The sequence below is a fragment of the Ceratotherium simum genome, chromosome 16 (assembly GCF_057802395.1).
Source record: "Ceratotherium simum simum isolate JZ-2026a chromosome 16, ASM5780239v1, whole genome shotgun sequence".
NCBI classification, from domain to species: Eukaryota; Metazoa; Chordata; class Mammalia; order Perissodactyla; family Rhinocerotidae; genus Ceratotherium; species Ceratotherium simum.
This window is the reverse complement of record NC_141915.1, coordinates 11,022,868-11,044,177: the sequence shown is the minus strand read 5'-3', so window position 1 is coordinate 11,044,177 and position 21,310 is coordinate 11,022,868. Positions and strand designations below refer to the sequence as shown.

General features: G+C 55.3%; 3 protein-coding genes across 6 annotated transcripts; all 3 read left to right on the top strand.

Moving 5' to 3' along the window:
* Positions 1-80: 80 nt before the first annotated feature.
* ACAP1 (ArfGAP with coiled-coil, ankyrin repeat and PH domains 1) lies at positions 81-11,667 on the top strand. Of its 4 annotated transcripts, XM_004433149.3 has the most exons (22): positions 81-331; positions 871-928; positions 4,402-4,521; positions 4,730-4,783; positions 4,869-4,927; positions 5,171-5,354; positions 5,481-5,525; positions 5,643-5,738; positions 5,852-5,926; positions 6,019-6,128; positions 7,082-7,133; positions 7,230-7,330; positions 7,681-7,804; positions 7,904-8,115; positions 8,717-8,786; positions 8,917-9,011; positions 9,104-9,273; positions 9,843-10,015; positions 10,482-10,591; positions 10,675-10,785; positions 11,129-11,178; positions 11,485-11,667. In XM_004433149.3, exons 1-22 carry the CDS (start codon positions 279-281, stop codon positions 11,583-11,585), a joined length of 2,223 nt encoding a protein of 740 aa, XP_004433206.1. In that variant the 5' UTR covers positions 81-278; the 3' UTR covers positions 11,586-11,667. The 4 variants fall into 4 exon arrangements, with proteins under 4 accessions (XP_004433206.1, XP_087296640.1, XP_087296642.1 ...); XM_087440514.1 differs by lacking the exon at positions 4,402-4,521; XM_087440516.1 differs by lacking the exon at positions 871-928 and having other exon boundaries at positions 82-331.
* Positions 11,668-11,931: 264 nt separating this feature from the next.
* Positions 11,932-15,142, top strand: KCTD11 (potassium channel tetramerization domain containing 11). The gene has a single exon (XM_014789577.2). It carries the CDS (start codon positions 12,793-12,795, stop codon positions 13,867-13,869), a length of 1,077 nt encoding a protein of 358 aa, XP_014645063.1. The 5' UTR covers positions 11,932-12,792; the 3' UTR covers positions 13,870-15,142.
* A 66-nt stretch (positions 15,143-15,208) lies between these two features.
* Positions 15,209-17,311, top strand: TMEM95 (transmembrane protein 95). Its single transcript, XM_087440520.1, is given in 7 exon segments — positions 15,209-15,581; positions 15,807-15,863; positions 16,065-16,145; positions 16,246-16,266; positions 16,416-16,496; positions 16,619-16,698; positions 16,867-17,311. Coding segments are annotated over 7 exon segments (642 nt in total). The 5' UTR covers positions 15,209-15,412; the 3' UTR covers positions 17,020-17,311.
* The last annotated feature ends 3,999 nt before the right edge of the window (positions 17,312-21,310 follow it).

Sequence of the window (21,310 nt, the reverse complement as noted above, 5' to 3'; positions counted from 1 at the left end):
GTCCCTGAGGGCGTGGCTGTGGCTTCTCTGATCTCAGGCCCCTCTCCTCCGCCCAGGCCCCGCCTCTGCCCCTCCCAGCACTGCCTGGAAGTGTGGGGTGAGAGCTCCTCCTAGGACACCCCTTCCCCTTGGGGAAAAATCTGCGCCCCCCCAGGCTCTACCCAGGAGAGGACCTTCTCTTTCCTCATCAACGCCCCTTCTGGGGCAGGGAGTGCCTCTACCTGCATCCCCACCTGCTGGGCCCCAGGGCCCACTGGCCCCTGAGCAGTCAAGCTGAGATGACGGTAAAGCTGGATTTCGAAGAGTGTCTTAAGGACTCACCTCGCTTCCGGTAAGTGCGAGCAGGTCTGGAGGGCAGGGAGGGAGTAGTCCGACAACCCCCAACATGCACACGCACTCACACACAACCTTCCCCAGGCCAGACGTCCTTCCAGGGAGTAAGTCTCAAAGGGACAAGATGGAGCTTGGGGCCAGAGTAGGACCTCTGCTATCAAACTGGGTGCTCTGATGTTCTCCACTCCTTGCATGTGGAGGGGGCTGCTCCAGCCTCTCGCACTCCCAGAGCTGGCATTCCCTCCTCCTCCTCACCCAGACCCCTGCCCCTCCCCCAGCACCTGCTCTGGGCGGTTAGCAACTTCCTGCCCTCGCCACATCCACCCTCCCTCCTACCCTTCCTGCTCTGGCCTGGGCCAGCAGCTCCTACACTGCGCAGTGAGCTGAGCAAAAGAGGGTGGGTGGGTGGCTCTTCTTAACCCCTCCACTTTTTCTGTCTGTACCTCCACTCCCTAACCCCAATCCCTGACCTTGCTGAGGCTGACAGACCAGATGGACCCAAGCTCTGTTCCTGTGACCCCACCCCTCCTTTCCCAGAGCCTCTATCGAGTTGGTGGAAGCCGAAGTGTCAGAATTGGAGACCCGGCTGGAAAAGGTGATCCTGACATGGAGAGGTGACCCAGGAGCCAATTAAGATGAGAGGGGCGGGGCCAGGGAGAAAGTTGGAGACCAAGAATGAGTTCCAGGGATTATTGAATGCTAGCCATGTTCCAGGGTAAATATTTGGGGGGTACAGAGAAAGAGAAAGGTGGTTCTGTGCTGTTAAGGAGCTTGGGATCTTGAAAAACCAGACTCATTGGTAGACTACTCTTGAGCCCTGCATTATGCTGGGCCCTGGGTGTTTGGGAAGAGCAAGACTATTTCTACCTCCAGAGAGCCCGCAGACGGCCTGTGGAGGACCAACTGTGAAACACTTAAACACAAGACAATAAGGCCTTCCCTGGCCTCTCTATAAAACATGCATGCACGTGCACACACACACACATGCACACACACACTCCCATTTCCCTTACTCAGCTTTATTTTTCTCTATAGCTTTTACCTCAATCTGACATGTTATATATTTATTTGCTGTATTAGTTTTCTATTGCTGTGTATCAAGTTGCAAATTTAGTGACTAAAAACAATACACATTTGTTATCATAGTTTCTGTAGGTCAGAAACCACCCACAGCTTAGCTGGTCCTCTGCTCAGGGTCTCACAGGCTGCAGGCTCCTCTGAGGCTCAGAGTTTTCTTCCAAGCTCTTGTGATTGTTGGCTGAGTTCAGTTCCTTGCTGTTGCGGGACTGAGGCCCTCATCTCCTAGAGGATACCCACAGTCCCCTGCCATGTGGCCCTGTCCGTAGGCAGTATACATCATAGCAGCTTGCTTCTTCAAGGCCCGCAGGAGAGTCTCTCTTGTGGGTGCTGGCAAGATGGCATAAGTTTATATCGGATGTAATCACAGGAGAAGCATCCATCACCTTTTCCACAGGGTGTAACTGAATCATGGGAGTGCCATCCCATTGTCTTTGCCATATTCTGTTGGTTAGAAACAAATCACAGGTCTCGCTCGCATTAAAGGGGTGGGGATTATGCAAGAGTGGGAATCACCCGGGGTCGCCTTAGTGTGTGTCTGTAATGATTTTTTTGTGTTTCCCCACTAGAATGTAAGTGCCATGAGGGACTTTTATGTTTTGTTTTTGCTCAATCCCCAGTGCCTATACTGGAGCCTGAAAGTTAGCAGAGGACCAATTTATACATATATTTTTTTAATTCAATTTTTTGAGTTAACTATAGACTCACAAGAAGTTGCAAAAATAGTACAGAGAGGTCCCACGTACCCATCACCCAGCTTCCCCCAGCGGTGGCATTTTATATAACTAGAGTACATTACCGAAACCAGGAAATGGATATTGGCACAATGCAATGAACTGTCTACAGACCTGACTTGGATTTTACCTGTTTTGCATATACTTTTCTGTGTGTGTGACGAAGATCAGCCCTGAGCTAACATCCGCTACCAATCCTCCTCTTTTTACTGAGGAAGATTGGCCCTGGGCTAACATCCATGCCCATTTTCCTCTACTTTATATGGGACGCCGCCACAGGATGGCTTCACAAGCGGTGCGTCAGTCCATGCCCAGGATCCAAACCTGTGAACCCCAGGCCGCCAAAGCGGAGCACGTGAACTTAACTGCTACACCACCAGGCCGGCCCACATATACTCTTTTTAAAAAAAAATCTTTGTGTATAATTCAATGGCGCTTTACCACGTGTACAGATTCTTATAACCAGCATCACATTCAAGATATGAAACTCCTGGGGCTGGCCCCGTGGCTTAGCGGTTAAGTGCGCGTGCTCCACTCCTGTGGCCCGGGTTCGGATCCCGGGCGTGCACTGTCGCACCGCTTCTCCGGCCATGCTGAGGCCACGTCCCACATACAGCAACTAGAAGGATGTCCAACTATGACATACAACTATCTACTGGGGCTTTGGGGGAAAAAAAAAGGAGGAGGATTGGCAATAGATGTTAGCTCAGAGCCGGTCTTCCTCAGCAAAAAGAGGAGGATTAGCATGGATGTTAGCTCAGGGCTGATCTTCCTCACACACACACACACACAAAAAAGATATGAAACTCCTATCACCACAAAGGAACTCTTTTGTGCTACCCTTTATAATGATGCCCTCCCCTCCTCCTTCTCAAATCCATGACAACTACTCCTCTGTTCTCCATCTCTAGACTTTTGTCATTTCTAGAATGTTACATAAGTGAATTCATACAGTATGTGACCTTTCAAGATTGGCTCTTTTTTTTCCACTCAGAATAATGCCCTTGAAGTTGATTCAATTTGTTGCATATAAAGAGTGTCAGTAGTTCATGTATGAATAGTTCATTCCTTTGCATTGCTGAGTACTATTCTATTGTATGGATGTACCAGTTTCTCACTAGTTCAGTCTCATGAAAGTTCCTTATTTGGATATATGGGGAGGGTGTGGTGGATGAAGAAAAAACTGGACACTCGGTCCCCCAGCCCCACACAGCGGAGTTGTGAGCATCTGGGTCCTTGTCCCTGGTCACAGACACCCCATGGTGACGTCTGATAAGGCTTGGTTGTGGTCAGTTTTCTGACCATTACTGACCCTGCCAGCCACCCTCAAGTCAAGCTGTATTTCCCTGAAGCTTTCACTTGCCCTAGAAAGTGTTCTTCAGTTCAACAAAAGTTCACTGAGCACCTGTGTGGCCCAAGCTTTCTGAGCTTCTGCTGCCCAGGGTTTCCTCACAGAACCTCCCTGGTAGTCTCCTGTCCCCTGGGCTGAGCTGAAGGGCTCCACAGATATTTGCTCCATCCTAGATGTGGTGACTCAGGCCAGAGCCAAGTGGTGTCACCTCAGGGGCAATGCAGTTCTTGCAGGTAACAAGGGCTGGTGGGGTCAGGAGACCTCACTTTGGCTTCTGACGCAGCCACCTGGCTCTCCCAGAGACACCCTCCTTGGGCAAGTCACTTGTCCCCTTGTTTATTAAGCCTCCTTATTTGTCAGTTGGGGGGGCAGACAGAACGGGCCCTAGGAGCACCCTAGCATGCCATCTTTGCCCTTCCCTGTGGCTTTGGTAACTAATTAATATTTATGAGAGAATGTTCAGTGAGCTCAGAGTGGGATGACTCGAGACAGTAAATACTATAGAATTTAATAACAGCCAGGTAGAGCATTCATCCTGTGAGCCAGACAGTGCATGAGGATGGAGTTTCTGGGGAGCTCTACATGCAAGAATCAGGGCAGGGCAGGGAGAGATGCATGGGAGTGGACAGAGAAAGACATTTGGAGGTGAAGCTGACACTGGCTTTGGTGACAGGCTGGGAGGAATTTTGTTCCGGGCATAGAGCAGTGGGAGCAAAGAAGCAGAGATGAGAAAGCACCAGGTGTGTGTTAGAAACTGGGAGAGCTGGACTGGGCTGCAGAGAACGGTAGGCAAGGTTGAGAAGGAGGGCACAGCCCTAGGGAAGGGGAGAGGAAGAGGGCAGAAGTGGGGGTCCACCGGGTCTGGTGGCACACGGCACAACTCCCTGTTGCCCTGATGCTTCCTAGCTCCTCAAGCTGGGTAATGGCCTGCTGGAGAGTGGGCGCCATTACCTTGCCGCTGGCCGTGCCTTCATTGTTGGCATTTGTGATCTGGCCCGCCTGGGTCCACCAGAGCCCATGATGGCGGTAGGTGGAGGGCCCAAACCATGGTGGGATGGGGCCTGGGATGTGGAGAGATCCTGTGGAAGGGGAGGGTTGGCTTGGGGTCTGCAGTGGGAGGGGGCCAGAGCCGGGCTGGGGCTGCCATCTAAGACAGCTATAGCAGACTGGATCTAGAGATGGGAGGGCCCTACCGCCCCATGCCTGGTACTCTTTTTCTGCTCTTCCTGCCTAGGAGTGTCTGGACAAATTCACTGAGAGCCTGCGCCACAAGCTGGACAGCCACGCGGTGAGTGGGGGTAGGTAGGGCTGGTGGGGGAAGCAAGGTTGTCTGTGGTCCTTACCCCCACCTGCCAATTTCTGCTTCCCCTCAGGAGCTTCTAGATGCCACCCAGCACACACTGCAGCAGCAAATCCAGACCCTGGTCAAGGAGTGAGTAGGGAGGGAAACCAACCCTCCAGCCCTCTTCCCATTACCATAGGGGCCTCCTTGAACGAAGGAGTTGTGAGACTTGGTGTGGTGGTGGGGGGTGTTTCTGGTGGCCTGACAGCTATCGCCCTTCCCAAGGATCCCCTTGGAGGTGCTATTACACAGGCCACTGAAAGGCTGAGAGGGCCTTCTCTGCTGGGGGCAGGTGGGTGTACCTGTGATTCTGTGTTATCCTCCCACCCTCAGAGGACTCCGGGGTTTCCGAGAGGCTCGCCGGGATTTCTGGCGGGGGGCCGAGAGCCTGGAGGCTGCTCTTACCCACAATGCAGAGGTCCCCCGGCGCAGGACCCAGGAGGCAGAAGAGGCAGGAGCTGCTTTGAAGACTGCTCGAGCTGGCTACCGGGGACGGGCACTGGATTATGCTCTGCAGGTGCCTGCCCCACCTGTCCTCCTGGGGTACGAGGGCCTCAGTCACCTCGAGGCCAGAGGGCCCCCAGTGTGCAGTGGGAGGGGGCGCTGTTTTCAAGACTGACCTGAGGTCTTTTTGGTCCCTCAGATTAATGTGATTGAGGACAAGAGGAAGTTTGACATCATGGAGTTTGTGAGTTGCAGTGGTGGTGAGGGCAAGGTGGGGAGGAGCCTGCGGATGGAGAGCAGGAGGGAAGAGGGAAAGAGGTGTCCTTCCTCAGCTCTGCCCCCTGCCCATCTTGTCCCCCAGGTGCTGCGTTTGGTGGAGGCCCAGGCTACTTATTTCCAGCAGGGCCATGAGGAGCTGAGTCGGCTGGCCCAGTATCGCAAGGAGCTAGGTGGCCAGGTAGGGCCCCAAGGAGCAGGCAGATGGTGGAGGGAGGGCAGGGGCTCTGAGATGACTCTCCTGGCCTAGTTGAGGGAGCCCGGGAACATCTGAGATGCCCCTCCTATGCCCAGTTGCACCAGCTCGTCTTGAATTCAGCTCGAGAGAAGAGGGACATGGAGCAGAGACACGTGCTGCTGAAACAGAAGGTGAGGGCTGTGACTGCAGGCAGGAGGCAGATGGCCTTGGGGCCTTGGTCTCTGCCCACTTCAGTTGCCCTTTGACCCTCTTCTGCCCCCAGGAGCTGGGTGGGGAGGAGCCGGAGCCAAGCCTAAAGGAGGGGCCTGGTGGCCTGGTCATGGAAGGTCATCTCTTCAAACGGGCCAGCAATGCATTTAAGACCTGGAGCAGGTGAGGCGATGATGCCCCAGTCAGCCAAACCCATCTGATTAAATATTTTTTGAGTGGTTTTAGTGCGCTAAGCACAGCAAGAAACACAAACAAAACTCCCTGCCTTCAGAGAGTTTACATTCCATTGGCAAAGACAGACAATTAACATAATAATTAGGTAAATTATATGTTATGTTAGAAGGTAAGAGTGCCATAGGAGAAAAATAATGAAGCAAGGGATGTGGTGAGCTGGGGAGGGGTGGCAATTTGAAATAGGATGGTCAGGGTAGGCCTCATGAGAAGGTGACTTCTGAGTGAAGACTTGAAGGATATCTGGGGGAATAATGTTCTAGACAGAAGGAGGAGCCAGTGCCAAGGCCCTGAAAAACTTGAAGTGTTGGAGGAACAGAGAGGAGGCCATGGGTGTGGACAAAGGGAGGGAGGAGGAAGTGGTAGGAGATGAAGTTGGAGCTCCTGGAGGTGTGAATCATGATAGGGCCTTGCCGGTTGTGCAGGGATTTAGGCTGTACTCTGAGGGAAATGGGGAGCCATTGCAGGGTACGGAGCAGGGTGGTGATCTGCTCTGGTTCAACTCCTTCTCCATCCAGGGCCACTGCTCATATGGGATCTTTGTGCAAATTAGAAAATGAAGCCCCTTCCCCAAGATACTTGCATCTGTCACAAATTTAGCAATAGACTTATTTTATTAGAAAAAGCATTTTACTGCCATCTGCTGGAAAGTTGTCTCCATAAATGTATCAAATCTGGGTTGGCCAAGATGTTAACAGTACTCCTTAGATGTCCTGGTCTGTGCAACTGTCCTCCCTCCTCTGGGACATCTCATGGGACAGTCAGCCCAGGTCTCCTCTCAGCAAGATCCGTATGGGGCAAAGGGCACAGCCTCTCTGCTGTCCCTGTCCCGAGCCTCATCCCAGTGCTGCGCATGTCCATAACTCTATCTCTACCTCCTCCAGACGCTGGTTCACTATTCAGAGCAACCAGCTGGTTTATCAGAAGAAGTACAAGGTGGGTAAGCCCGGGTCCTGGACGCCTGGGCCCAGGGAGACTCAGCCCTTTCTGCAGCTGGCTGGACGTCTGCCCCCTTATCACCTTTCCTGCCAGGACCCTGTGACTGTGGTGGTAGACGACCTCCGTCTCTGCACAGTGAAGCTCTGCCCTGACTCTGAAAGGCGGTTTTGCTTTGAGGTGGTGTCCCCCAGCAAGTGAGTGCCATCCAGCCCCACGGGTGATGCTCTAATATATCTCAGTCTTTACCAACTGGAAAGGCAGGCCAATCACAAAGGCCTCCTGGAGCAGGGTCTTGGAGCCCCCCATGTAGTCTTAACCCTTTGCTGGCTGGATTGTAGGGCAGTCTGGGCGGGGGGGGGGGGAGGTTCTGAGGGTAGGTTATAGGGTGATTGGGAATATTTAGAAAGATATTACCAGTTGGTATGGAAGTATTTCAGTATGACTGGTACAGTTGAGTACTAGCTGAATGTCAACCTACCTATCCTGCCCCATGGCTTCCCAGGCCTCAGACCCCTCCCCACTCTCTGTCCCGCTTCCTGCTCAGGTCCTGCCTCCTGCAGGCTGACTCAGAGCGCCTCCTGCAGCTGTGGATTAGTGCTGTGCAGAGCAGCATCGCCACAGCCTTCAGCCAGGCACGCCTTGATGACAGCCCCCGGGGTCCAGGCCAGGTACCTTAACATGGGGATGCAGGGCCAGGCTGCCCAGGGAGATGAGGCATCCCTTCCCCTTGGCCCCATGGCCTCTCTTTCTTCCCCTGTCTCCCCCAGGGCTCAGGACACCTGGCCATGGGCTCTGCTGCCACCCTGGGCTGTGGTGGGACAACCAGGGGACGGGAGCCTGGCGGAGGTGGGCATGTGGCAGCCCAGGTGCAGAGTGTGGACGGCAATGCCCAGTGCTGCGACTGCCGGGAGCCAGCTCCCGAGTGGGCCAGCATCAACCTTGGTGTCACCCTGTGCATTCAGTGCTCCGGCATCCACAGGTCATTCCCTAAGGCCCCAAGCATGGGCCCCACTCCTTCTGGCTGCAGTGTGTGAGGGGGCAAGATAGAGCCCATCACATGGGCTCCTCCCTTCCCACCCTGCCCTGGCTTCCTCTCTTAGATCCTGGCCATGACTGGACCACTCAGTGTCCTGGTCTGGCCAAGGTTGGGGGACACCAAAAGGAGTTTATTGGCTTGACTGAAAGAGGTGTGGGGTCAGGGCTGCTGAGAGTGGGGGAGCCAACAAAGAGCAGAGAGAGGTCATGAGGCCTTAGCAAGTCTATAGGCCCTCACCCCGAGTCAGTCTGGTGGAAGGGGGAAGGGGAGTGGCATGGAAAGAGTTGTCCAGGCCAGAGTGCCATGGGAGAAGGGAGGTGGCTAGAGAGGCCCTTAAAATGAAATGTGGGGGAAGAAGGGAGAAGAGGGAAGGGTGAACACGCAGGATCCTGCCCAATGCAGGTCAAGGCTACACAGGCCTCCTGGCCCCACGCCTCTGCACAGCCCCTCATGCACGGCCTTGCCTCCAAGTCTTTTCAGGAGCAGCAGCAGCTGCCCCAGCTGCTGCCCCACAGAGGACCTGACTCCCACTCTGGCCCTCTAGGAGCCTTGGAGTTCATTTCTCCAAAGTCCGGTCTCTGACCCTCGACTCGTGGGAGCCAGAACTAGTGAAGGTGACTTGGGATATGGTGAAGGGGGTGGGGGGTGGGGGCAGGGTCAGTACAAGGCTGCAGAGCTCTGAGGACTCAGAGACTCACCCCCACCCTACTTGTCTGCCTCCGCCTCTGCCTGGGCCGTCCGAAGCTTATGTGTGAGCTGGGAAATGTAGTCATCAACCAGATCTATGAGGCCCGTGTGGAGGCCATGGCAGTGAAGAAGCCAGGGCCCACCTGCTCCCGGTGAGGTTGGGGCTGCCCTCCTTTTGGGAAGGGAGGAGGGTCTAGGATGGGAAGAGGGAAGACCGTCCCCTTCTTTCCCCCGACCCCCCTAGGCAGGAGAAGGAGGCCTGGATTCATGCCAAATACGTGGAGAAGAAGTTCCTGACCAAGCTTCCTGAGATTCGAGGGCGAAGAGGAGGCCGGGGGCCCCCCAGGGGGCAGCCTCCTGTGCCCCCAAAGCCTTCCATCAGGCCCCAGCCAGGGAGCTTCAGATCCAAGCCAGGTATGGCGTTGGTTGGGCATTCATTGAGTGCCTGCTGTGTGCTCAGCACTGTGTCAGGCCTGGTGGGGAGGCACAGAGTATGAGGCCCAGGCCTTCCCCTTGAGAATGCTGGAGGAAAACTGGCACTGGTTTTACAAGGCAAGAGTTTTGGGGGTTACAGTGAAGAAGGAGAAGGAGCATAGGTCTGGGAGTAGGCAGGGAGGGCTATGTAAGGGTGTCAACAACATGAGAAAAGTCCATAGTGAGAATGAGCTAGGGTTTCCAAAGGCCTGTGAAGGAGAGTGTGAGTTTGAGAGGGAGCCAAGAGAGCTGGGGCTGAGCATCAGTGAGTCAGCTCACCTGTGACATCCCAGCTGGTCAGGATGGTTGGACAGGAAGAGGTGAATGATGGTGTTTCCCTCCACACCCTAGGGGCCACACACAAACACACACACACAGCTCCACCTCCCACCACAGTCCCCAGAGTCCTGAAGGCCTCCCCACAATTGAGAAGTGACCTATCCCATTACAGCATCAGGGCACTGTGCTGAGGGTTTCTTCCCAGACTCACAGCTGATTCCCTCTAACAGAACCCCCCTCTGATGACCTGGGCAGCCTGCACCCGGGGGCCCTGCTGTTTCGAGCTGCTGGGCATCCTCCATCTCTTCCCACCATGGCTGATGCCCTTGCCCATGGAGCCGATGTCAACTGGGTCAACGGGGGTCAGGAGAATGCCACGCCTCTGATCCAGGCCACAGCTGCTGTGAGAGTTGTCAACCTCCGCACCCCACCCTAAGGCTCCTTCTCTTCGACCTCTGCTCTGACTCTGGCCCAGCTCTTACCTCTCCCTCCACCCCCACCTGCTCCCTGGGAGCCCCACCCCATAGGGAGTGATAACCAATAGAGACTGGTTGCTAAGAGTGTGCAGTTTCGAGGCAGACAACCTACGTTTGAATCCAGGCTCTCACCACTTACAGGAACAAGTTATGACCCTCTCTGTGCCTCAGTTTCCTCATCTGTAAAACAGGGATAACATATCTCATTAGGTTGTACTATGGATTCAGTGTATGAATACATGTAAAGAGGTAGGCCAGGGCCTGACACTTAGCTGTACCCCTACAGTCCTGATGCCCATGCCCCACCTTCTGAACTGACCCCACTCTAAAATATCTTTAAATCTGCCTCTAAAGATGCCACCCTCTCTCCCCATTCCTAACCTCTCTATGTAGAATTCTCTTCTGGCCTGTGAGTTTCTCCTCCAGAACGGGGCGAACGTGAACCAAGCGGACAACCACGGCCGGGGCCCGCTCCACCACGCAACCATTCTTGGCCACACGGGGTAGGGGCGGCGGGGATGATGACCTTGGGGAGGAAGGCTCCGGACGGCGTGAGAGGCCGGCTGAACCTGACTATCCTCTCCAGGCTGGCCTGCTTGTTCCTGAAACGGGGGGCCGATCTGGGAGCTCGGGACTCTGAAGGCAGGGACCCTCTCACCATCGCCATGGAAGCAGCCAACGCTGACATCGTCACCCTGTGAGGATGCCTCAAGGGGCGGGGCTCGCGCTCGCACTATCCACTTGGGGCGGGGCTCACGCCGAGACCCGAACGTGCCAGGCGGGGCGCGGGGAGGGGCGGGGCCAGCTCCTGGACCCGGAGAGGAAAAGAATGCTCTGAGTGTTGATTGGGGCGTGGAGTAAGAAGGGGGGCGGGGAGGTCCGAGGATGGTGAGTTCGTGGTGAGAGGCATCATTGTTGTAAAGCATCTTTTGAGCGCGACCCTGGGGAAACATGAATAAAACAACCCACTCAAAGTTTGGGAAGTTGGGGTGGGGGGAGTGAAGAGAATGTCATTCATTCCTTAATTCCTTCCCCTTCAGACTACGATTGGCAAAGATGAGAGAGGCCGAAGCGGCCCAGGGTCAGGCAGGTAAAGTACTCTCCGCCCCCGGCCCAACATTGTAATTCTGGGCGTCTGGCCCCTGACGACCCGTTCCCCTAGTGCCCAGCTTGATTAATCTCATTGTTTATTCAACAAACGTGTATTGGGCGCATCCGACGCGAATCCAGGAACAGAGCAAAGAATAGGCGAGGGCGCTGCCCTGACAGCGCAGATGTGCCCTCCACCCACGCGGGAAGCGCGCGCCCTTAGCAGGCCAGCTGCGCAGTCCCCACCATGCTCTTCCGCGCTAGGGCCCGGTCCTCCAGCCTCCCAGCCCTTCCTCCCTCCCCTCAGGGGACGAGACGTATCTCGACATCTTCCGCGACTTCTCCCTCATGGCGTCGGACGACCCGGAGAAGCTGAGCCGGCGTAGTCACGACCTCCACACGCTGTGATCCCAGGCCTTCGCGGGTCCACACCCCCAGCCCCCCCCTCCCCACCGCCCGGCCCTTCGCCATTAAAGCCTTCGTGCTTTGCTCCCTGCTTCAGAGTTCATTTATTGGGCGCCACCTTCGGGCCGGCAAGGTGTTGGGCGCCGCGGGTCCGGGGTGCGGGAGCGCTTGGGAGTTGGCGACTCCCAGGGAGTGAAGTGGCAGCTCGGGCCTCAGCCCTAGCACCTGGCGGCCCCGGGGCGGGGCTCTCGGCTCAGGCGACGTGGCCAGACGCGGCCGGCCGGGGAGAGGCCGCTCGCGTGGGCTGGGGGCCGGCCTTTCCTTGGTGGGGGCTGGCGTCGCGCCGGAATGGCGAGGCTGCTCTGGCCACCCCGGCCCCGAGGCATCCCCGGAATGCGGCGGCTCAGCACCCACCCCCTCGGGAATTCCCTAGGGAAGCGAACTGGTTCCCAATTCCGGACGGCCGGGCCTCGGTTTCCCGAGTGGAGAAAAGTGCACTCCGGGAGAGGCTGGAGACTCGAGGTTAGACTCGGGCCCTCGCCGAGTTGCAGACGTGCGATCGGGCACACCTGGGGGCTGGCGGGGCTGTCGCGGCCACATCCGTAGCGACGCGCCTGAGTCACCCTCCGGACCCACCCCCGCTTGCGTCCGCCAGTCCAGCCTGTCCGCCCCGTCTCTCCGGTTCGCCGCGCTCGGATCCCACCTCCACCCGAGCAGCGCGAGCCCCGCGGGGGCGGGGGGCGGGGCGCCAAGGGGGCGGGGCTGCCTCTTAAAGGGACCCCGGCCACTGCCCTGAGGCCACTTCCTGGGGGCGGAGAGGACTTCAGCTGCTGCGACGACACCGGGGAAGGCGGCGACGCCCGGGTCCCGAGACTCTCGGCTACTTCCAGCAGAGTCCTCTGACACTCCCAGTTCGGACTCAGCGGGCATTGTCGTTACCCAGCCGATACAGAGGCACCTCCGCCATCAGCTCCAGTCAGCCCTGTCTCCATATCCTGGGACCCGTGCCGGAGCCAGGCCAGGCCAGGCCTCTGACTGGCCCCCGGAGCCCTGCGTGGACTTGCCCCCGGCGACAGAGATCTGCCTGGGAACTCAGAAGCTGGACCCTTCAAAGAGTCGGCCTTGTGCTCGCCACCGTCACCTACTGGTTGAATTCCGGAAACCCGCTGTCTGAGGACCACAGAAAGGAATCGCTGACCACCGGAATCGGATGCGTCTGGACCGAAATCTCCCTTCCTTCCCTTCTGGCTACCCTCTGCTCTTTTCATCGGTTCTCTCAACCTTTCGGGCGTTTCTGTGCCCGGAAACCATCCCCCACTACCAAGGTAGCTGGGGTGAGCCCCAAATCTTGCTGCCTTGTTCTCCAACCTGTGCCTCCAACACAGGGAGTCTGAATCTTACGACCCAATTCTGCACATACCCAGGAAGTTCTGCCTTTTCTTCTCTTTCGGTGTCTCCAATACTCCCCAAAATTTCCCCTCCTCCTGTGCCCTCTTCGACCCCCTCCTTTGGGGGCCCCGTGACCCTGAATGTGGGGGGCACGCTATATTCCACCACTTTGGAGACTCTGACTCGTTTCCCAGACTCCATGCTGGGGGCCATGTTTAGGGCGGGCACCCCCATACCCCCCAACCTCAATACCCAGGGAGGTGGCCACTACTTCATCGACCGAGATGGCAAGGCCTTCCGGCACATCCTCAATTTCCTGCGGCTGGGCCGCCTGGACCTGCCCCGCGGATATGGGGAGACAGCACTTCTCAGGGCAGAGGCCGACTTCTACCAGATCCGGCCCCTCCTGGATGCCCTGCGGGAACTGGAGGCCTCTCGGGGGGCCCCTGCACCCACAGCTGCCCTGCTCCACGCAGATGTAGATGCCAGCCCCCGCCAGGTGCACTTCTCTGCCCGCCGGGGTCCACACCACTATGAGCTGAGCTCTGTCCAGGTGGACACCTTCAGAGCCAACCTCTTCTGCACTGACCCTGAATGTCTGGGTGCCATGCGAGCCCGATTTGGTGTGGCCAATGAGGACAGGGCAGAGGGAGGCCCACACTTTCATCTGGAGTGGGCCCCCCGCCCCGCGGAACTCCCCGAAGTAGAGTACAGGAGACTGGGGCTGCAGCCACTGTGGACTGGGGGGCCAGGAGAACGACGAGAGGTGGTGGGCACGCCGGCCTTCCTGGAGGAGGTGCTGCGGGTGGCTCTGGAACACGGCTTCCGTCTAGACTCCGTCTTCCCTGACCCTGAAGACCTGCTCAACTCCCGATCTCTGCGCTTTGTCCGGCACTGAGGACTGAAAGTGCTGCCCTCAGTTTGACTTGGGGCGGGGGGAGTGGGCAGAAAGGGGGATGAAGGCTCCCCTGAAGCCTCTTTCTAGTTCTGCTTTGGAAGCTGTGAGAGTCAGGGGTCCCACTGCACCTGACTGGAGCCCAGTTGGGGGCAGGAATTCCCAAACCCGAGTCCACTGAGGGCTCACAAGTGGTCCAGAGGCTCTGGACTGCTGCTTTTCCTGGGAGGGGTGGGAAAGGTTTCCGTGACTTGTCTCCTGAGGCTGGGGACCTCCAGTGTTTCTTTGGTGGGAGCTCATTATTCAGGGGTCTGGGAAGGTAGCAGAACCCTGGAGGGACACTGAGGTCTGGGAGAAAAAGGGACTTTGCATTACTCTAATGTGGTCTCCTGGACGTGGCTTCTCCTCCTGGAGCTGGGTGGCCTGGTCTGGACTGACCAATGAGAGGCCGGAACACTCTGCAACATGGAAAGGGAGATTCTTTGCTGTGTCCCAAGCCACGTACTAAGGGAGACAGAAAGGCTACACCCCACCCTAGGCTGGCATAAGGGAGCTAGGAGAATCCCCATTAACTATGGGGCTAGAGCATCCCTCTGGAGAGCCAAGTGTTTTAAAGGATCTCATATTGATGGTGGGGCTGGCCATGGGAAAGAGGGAGGCATCTTCTTGGGTCCTGCCTTACTTCCTTCCTGTGTGTGTGTGTCAGCCAGTGTGTCTGACTGATGTGTGGGTCCCTGACATCTGGGCTCCCATCTGTGTTGCTGGAGACAGCATCTGTGTGCTGGTCTTTCTGTGATCTCTGTGTGTCCTGGCCTGTTTGGGGTTGCCCAGCAACTGTTTGGCACTGGGTGTGTCTGGTATGGGTGTGAGTAGATTGAGAATTAGTTTAATCACAAAGGGTGTGTGTGTGCACGCATCTGCGTTCACATCACCACGCAGGCAGGAGGTGTCTGTTGGGGTTTGAGTCACTAGGATCTTGTTGGTGAGAAGTAAGAGGAGTCCCTGGGCTTAGCTGGGCCTGGAGAGGCCTATATAGGACTCTTGGTTGCTAAGGCAACCATGGGCCTGTTGCTAGGAGATAGCTGGGGAAGGCCCAAGGCTGCCCAAGACACAGAGGAGATGAAGGGAAGAGTTTGAGGGAGAATATGGGAAGGGCTGGGATTTCTGGGTCCCTGAGGGGATGGGATACTCACACAGAACTTCTTCACTGGGGGAGTCACTCATTTATCACTGGCCGTGATTTACAAGAAGAAAAATAAAATTGCTTTTGGAACCACAGACTTGTAAAGGCTGCTGAGGGCCAGATTGGGGGTGCTGTCCTCCGTGCAGCAGACGCTCTGCTTTCTCCACCTATCTCCCACTAGAGTGTCTTCTAATCTCTAGTTCCCTGGACCCCATGTTTACCCCAGCCAGGGATGGAGCAGTGAACTGTTCTGGAACACTCTAGAACCTCCAGGCAAAGGGCTGGAACCAGGATCACAGAGCATTCCAAGGCCCTCCCAGCCTAGGTGGGGCCAGCCTCCTTTCACTACCCACAGTGGGCCTCATGTGGATGCTGGCACTAGGTGGGGTTTTCCTGGCAGCCGCCCAGGCCTGTGTCTTCTGCCGCCTCCCAGACCGAGATTTGTCAGGCCGCCTGGCTCTGCTCTGCAGCCAGATGGAGGCCCAGTGGAGGGACTGTGAGGCCTCCTGGAACTTCTCGGCCTTTGCCTTAGGTAAGACCAGACATCCAGGGACAGGCCCAGCCACAGTCACCCCCACGTCCCAAGAGGGGCAGCAGGTGGTTTCCCGACTGTGCCCCTCAGCTGTCGCCTCAGCCCTCTCTGCACACGCTGGCCTTTCCCTCTGGGAGAGCTTCAGTCCCCAGGAAAGTCAGGAAAGACCCCAGAACCTCCTTCTGGGCTGATGAGGAAATCGCTGGTCCTTGCTCATCTCCACAGATGAGGTGTCCATGAACAAAGTCGCAGAGAAGACTCACAGAGTCCTGAGGGTCATGGGTGAGGTCAAGGGGGTAGGCGTGACCTAGGGCCTTGGATGGGCACCAAGGAGGGGGATGGGAGGAAGGGGCTGGGGAGGCAGGGAAGGGTGGAGAGCAGGTGGAGACAGGAGGGCGTGATGGGGAGGTGCTGGGCTAAGGGGTGGAGGTGACCTGGCCCTGTTGAGGCCCTGGGCAATATAGCTGCTCTCTGCCTCCTCAGAGATCAAAGCGTCTCTCTCCTCACTCCCTTCCTATTGGCAATGGCTTCAAAAGACCAAGCTCCCTGAGTACACCAGGGAAGGTACTGATGCGGGTAGGGGTAAGGGGTGCCTATGAACGCAGGCAAAGGGGTGTGTGGCTGAGCGACTCATTTACCCCCACCCCTCCTTGTCTCATTTCAGCTCTCTGTGCCCCCGCCTGCCGTGAGTAGAAAAGGAGAGGGGTAGTGAAGACAAGGGGCCTCCGGGGTACCTAAGAAGAGCCTGGCAGTTAACAGGGAGGAAGTGGGATCCTCTGGAAGGGTGGAGCTGGCGCTTCCCCTCCCCAGCTCTGGTCCTGCCGTCTCCTGCAGGGGGCAGCACCACCCTGTACAACTGCTCCACCTGTGAGGGCTCGGAGGTGTACTGTTGGCCCCGAAAGCGCTGTTTTCCAGGTCCTTACTCCCCACCCCTGCCTCACCCCACTCAGATCTCTGAGCTCTTAGGCTTCCCCAACGTTGACTGGTGTGGTCCCCAGGATCATTCACTGCCTCCTGGGTTCCCTGCAGGAAGTCATGATCTTTGGGAAGCCAGGATTCTGGTCCTCTCTGTCTTCGGAGCTGTCCTGCTCCTGGGTGTTCTGAGCCTCATAGTGGAGTGAGTTGGGGGATCAGGGCAGGAAACAGCCTCACCGCCTCCACCTCCAACCAGCCCAGTGCTTTCCATCACCTATCCTTCCTCCTTCCCTCCCAACTCCCTTCCCTTCCTTCCCAACTCCCTTCCATTCCCTTCCCTTCCCAAGCCTCCCATCTTGTCTTCCCTCAGGTCCAGCCATCTCAAAGCAAAAAGTAACTTGTGAAGATGCTGACAGCCTCCCAGCCTCCAGTTCTAAGGAGCATGTACCCACAACTTCCACTTCCTGGGGGGAGGTGGGGCAGGGAACCAGCCAGCCCCTCAGTTCCAGCCCTAAAGCTTTAGTCTTCCAGACCCTAAAACCCAGATATCCCCATGATCCTAGTGTCAGACAGCCTCCGGGGACCCAGGCACCCGCAACTGTAAAGTTCCTACCCTCCAAGCCCTCAACCAATCAGATAGGGGCAATCCGATGCCAGGAAATATCTACAGAAGGAAAGAATCCCCTCCACACACACCACCATTCCCACACCCCCTTCTGCCTGTTCCTGGGAAGTGAAGTGGGGGCTGTCTGGCCCAGAAGCTACTCTTGGCCCTGTATGACTGACTGGGAATCCGGGAATGAGTGTTCTGGAAAACTCCCTCCCTCTACAGTGAGACCACATCAGTCAGTCTGCTGGCATGCTATCACCCCATTGTGCAACCTCAGCCTCCCGCAGAGGTCTCCCTCCTGCCAGGCCCAACTAAACCTGCTGTCAAATTGCCTCTACTGCTGCCTGGCCTCTGTCTGCAGCTAGGGAGGGCATCCGTATAGCAGGGTGGGGGGTGGTTGCACCGCAAGAGACATTTGGCAACATCTGGAGACATTTTTGGTGGCTTTGACTGGGGAATATGCTACTGGCATCTAGTGGGTAGAGACCAGGGATGCTGATCAACATCCTAAAATGCACAGCAGAGTCCTCTACAACAAAGAATGATCCTGTCCGAAATGTCAATAGTGCGTGGTTGAGAAACCTTGGTGTTCAGTCCCCTGGCTATCAGTTTTTTGGTTTGGGGGATGGGAGATGGGACATGAAAAGAGAGGCCTGTCACCAACCACAAGTCTCAGTCCAAGGGCCTAGGCCTGGAAGGGATTCTGGCCCTCACCTAGCCCAGTGGTTTTCAAACTGGGTACCTGGAGGCTCCAGGGCAAGGATCTCAACCAGCTGCACATCGGAGTCACCTGGGCCTCATCTCCAGAGACTCTGAATTTAGTGGTCTCATATGAGGCCTCAGTTAATCTAACTTACAGCCAGGGTTAGAACCACTGTTTTGGGGTACTCATAAAGGTCCTGGGGATAGGGAGAGGAATGCCTACCCCCTCCAGGAGACTTCATTCTATTTTGTTTTACACATTCTAGCCCAGTCCCTTCATTTTACACACAAAAAATGCTACCCAGATATCATAGAGCAGGATCATACAACTTGCCCAAAACAACTCGTTCATCCATTCATTTGACAAATACTTAGTGAGTGCCCGCCCGGTGCCAGGCGGCATTACTGCCCATGCTGGGATGAGAAGCCACGTCCCCTGGCTGCCCAGGCACCATAGCTCTCCTGTGGTCTGCAGGAGCTGCCTCGTACCCTCCTATGCTGTACCCTTTTTCTAGGCTCAACACTTTGGAGTTGTCCTTGTTTTCACACCCAACATCTCTCCCCATTCTTGAAGGGCCTCTATCCTGTCTGTCCCCTCCTCCTGCCCTTTGGCCTCCAGCCCACTCTAAAACTCTCTCACTGTGGACCCCAGTCTCCCAGATGTGCCGAGGAAGATGTCCCTGAGCTAACATCTGTGCCAGTCTTCCTCAATTTTGCATGTGGGTCGCTGCCACAGTGTGGCTTGACAAGTGGTGTAGGTCTGCACCTGGGATCTGGCCTGCAAACCCCGGGCCACCAGGCCACCAAAGCGGAATGTGCTGGACCTAAGCACTATTCCACGGAGCTAGCCCCCACACTGCTCTTCTTAAACCTCCACATTGCTCACACCTCCTGTCCAGCATCAAATGATGGTTAAGAACCTGGGCTGTGGAGTTGGGCTACCTGATTTCAAATCTGGCTCTGTCTCTTACTGGACTTTGGGAAAGTTATTCTCCGTGCCTGTTGCCTCATCTTTTAAATGCAGATCATGTATTTCATTGATTCTATGGGCATTTTTTTTCTGTTTACATTTTAACATCTCTGAAGAATCCACCTTAAATTGAAGACATGTCATGGCATAGTGGTATATATTACAATTGATGATATTGTCAATTCAATGTAATGCAACAGCACTTACCTTACAGAATTACTGTGAGGTCCAAATAAGTTCATATAAAATGCTTGGGACTGTCCCCGACATATAATGGGCCCTCATTAAGTATTAGCCATAATAATCTCTTACTTAAAACCCTTCCCTAGCTCTTCCTTGCCTACAGAATACAGACCTGGCCCTTACCCTGACCTTCAAGCCTCTGCATCAGCAGCTGCCCCCTGCCTTATTTTGTCCTCAGGCCAGAGCTGTCCAAACACAGATTTAACTGGAATCTCTGCTTGGATGCCCCACAGGCATCTCAGACTCCACATGTCCAAACCCACCTTCCTCCCAACCCCGCCCACCTCTTGTAATCTCTCTCAAGCTTAAGGGCAGTGCCAACAGGGTCAAGGACCTCTTCCTCTCATGTCACACACCCACTTCTCATCAGCAAGTGATCTACCTTTGTAATACTTCTTGGAATCTGGGCCCCACGTGTCCCTGGAGCTTTCTCTCCCAGCACTGCGCATCCCACAGCCACACTGAATCACTTGTAGTTGCCCAAACACTATGTCTTCATGTCTCCTCACCTTTGCCCAGGCTTGTTCCCGGGATGCCCTTCTCCTTTGGCTCAGACACTGCCTCTTCTGAGAAGCCTTCTCTGAGCCCCTGAGACAGGGTAGAGTATCCCTTCTCTAGGCATCTCTCATGTGGCCTCTGTTATATCAGGTGGTGAGGTTTCTTTATACATCTTCCCTCTACACTATGCACTACCCTATAAAGCCACTACCCAAGGTTTTGTGTCTTTGTTTCCTCAGCGCCCGGCACATGGTAGACACCAGGAAGTGTCCTGACAACTCTAGCCCCTTTGCTGAACCCTTGTGATATGCCCTCCCCACGTAAGCTCTTCATGAACACGTAGCACAGGAGGCTAGTGGAGTTTGTTTCTTTTCTGGGTACACAAGGCCAAGCCACCAGAGTGTGGCCTGCTGGGGCAGGGCTAGATTTTCTGAGCCCCTCACCAAACAGGGGAGGCTGCTGTGGGTGTGGCAGTTTTAAACAATGGTCCCCACATTCTTTGACATGCCTCCTACCAAGAGGTAGGGTCTACATATCCTTCCCTTGAACCTGGGCTCCATGAATGGCTGACCAATTCATTGAATGCGGCAAAAGTAATGCTGGGCCGCTGAGCCCAGGCCTTAAGAAACCGGCACCTTCTGCCCTCTGCTTCCAGAAACCAGTCACCATGCGATGAGGATACCCAGCCTACATGAAGAGTCCACATGAAGGGTTTGGCCAAAAGCCAGCATCTACTGCTGGACACATGAGTGATAATACAGCCTCCAGCTGTCAAGTCTCCCTCATACTTTCAGTTTTTCCAACTAAGGCCCCAGACATAGTGGAGCAGAGATAAACCATCCCCACAGTCCTGTTGGAATTCCAGATTCTCAAAGTCCAGGAGCATAATAAAATGGTTCTTTTATACTACTAGGTATTATTACTTAACTATAGATAACTGGATCATTGGGGCAGAAAAAGAAGCCAAGGACTTGGCCCTACAGGCCCTGGGTTCATGACATGGCTGGCCCTGAAACTGCCTAGCTATGTGCATGAAAAACATCACTTCACCAGCCTAAGCTTCAGTCTTCCTACCTGTAAAATGGAATTAATGATGGCTTACACATATGGAGACTGTATGTTAGACACCATTCTAAGCGTTTTATGGATTGTATTAGTTATCTATAGCTGTGTAACGATTTATTCCAAAACTCAATTGTCTAAAACATTTATTATCTCACAGTTTCTGTGGATCAGAAATTCAGGGGCAGCTTCACTGGGTAGTTCTGGCTCAGAGTTTCTTATGAGGGTGTAGTCAAGATGTTGGTCAGGGCTGCAGGAATCTGGAGGAATCTAAGGTTTGACTGGGGCTGGAGGATCAGCTTCCAAGACAGCTCACTTGCAGGCCTGGTGAGTTGGTGTTGGCTGCTGTCAGGAGGCCTCAATTCCTCGACACGTGGAGGCTCTCCATAGAGCTGCTTGAGTGTCCTCATGACATGGTGGCTGGCTTCCCCCAGAGCGAGGGTTCCAGGAGGGGAAGTCACACTGTCTTTTATGACCTAGCTCGGAAGTCACACACCATCCTTTATGCAATATCCCATTGATTACACAGATCAGCCCTATCCTTTGTGGGAAGGCACTATATAAGTGTGAATATGGGGAGGGGAGTTTCATTGGCAGCCATTTTGGAGACTGGCTACCGCATACGTAGACACAGTTAATTCTCCAATAACTCCATAAGGTAGATACTCCTAATAGGCTCATCATGAAGATGAGGAAACAGAGGCACAGAAATGTGAAGTGACTTGCTCA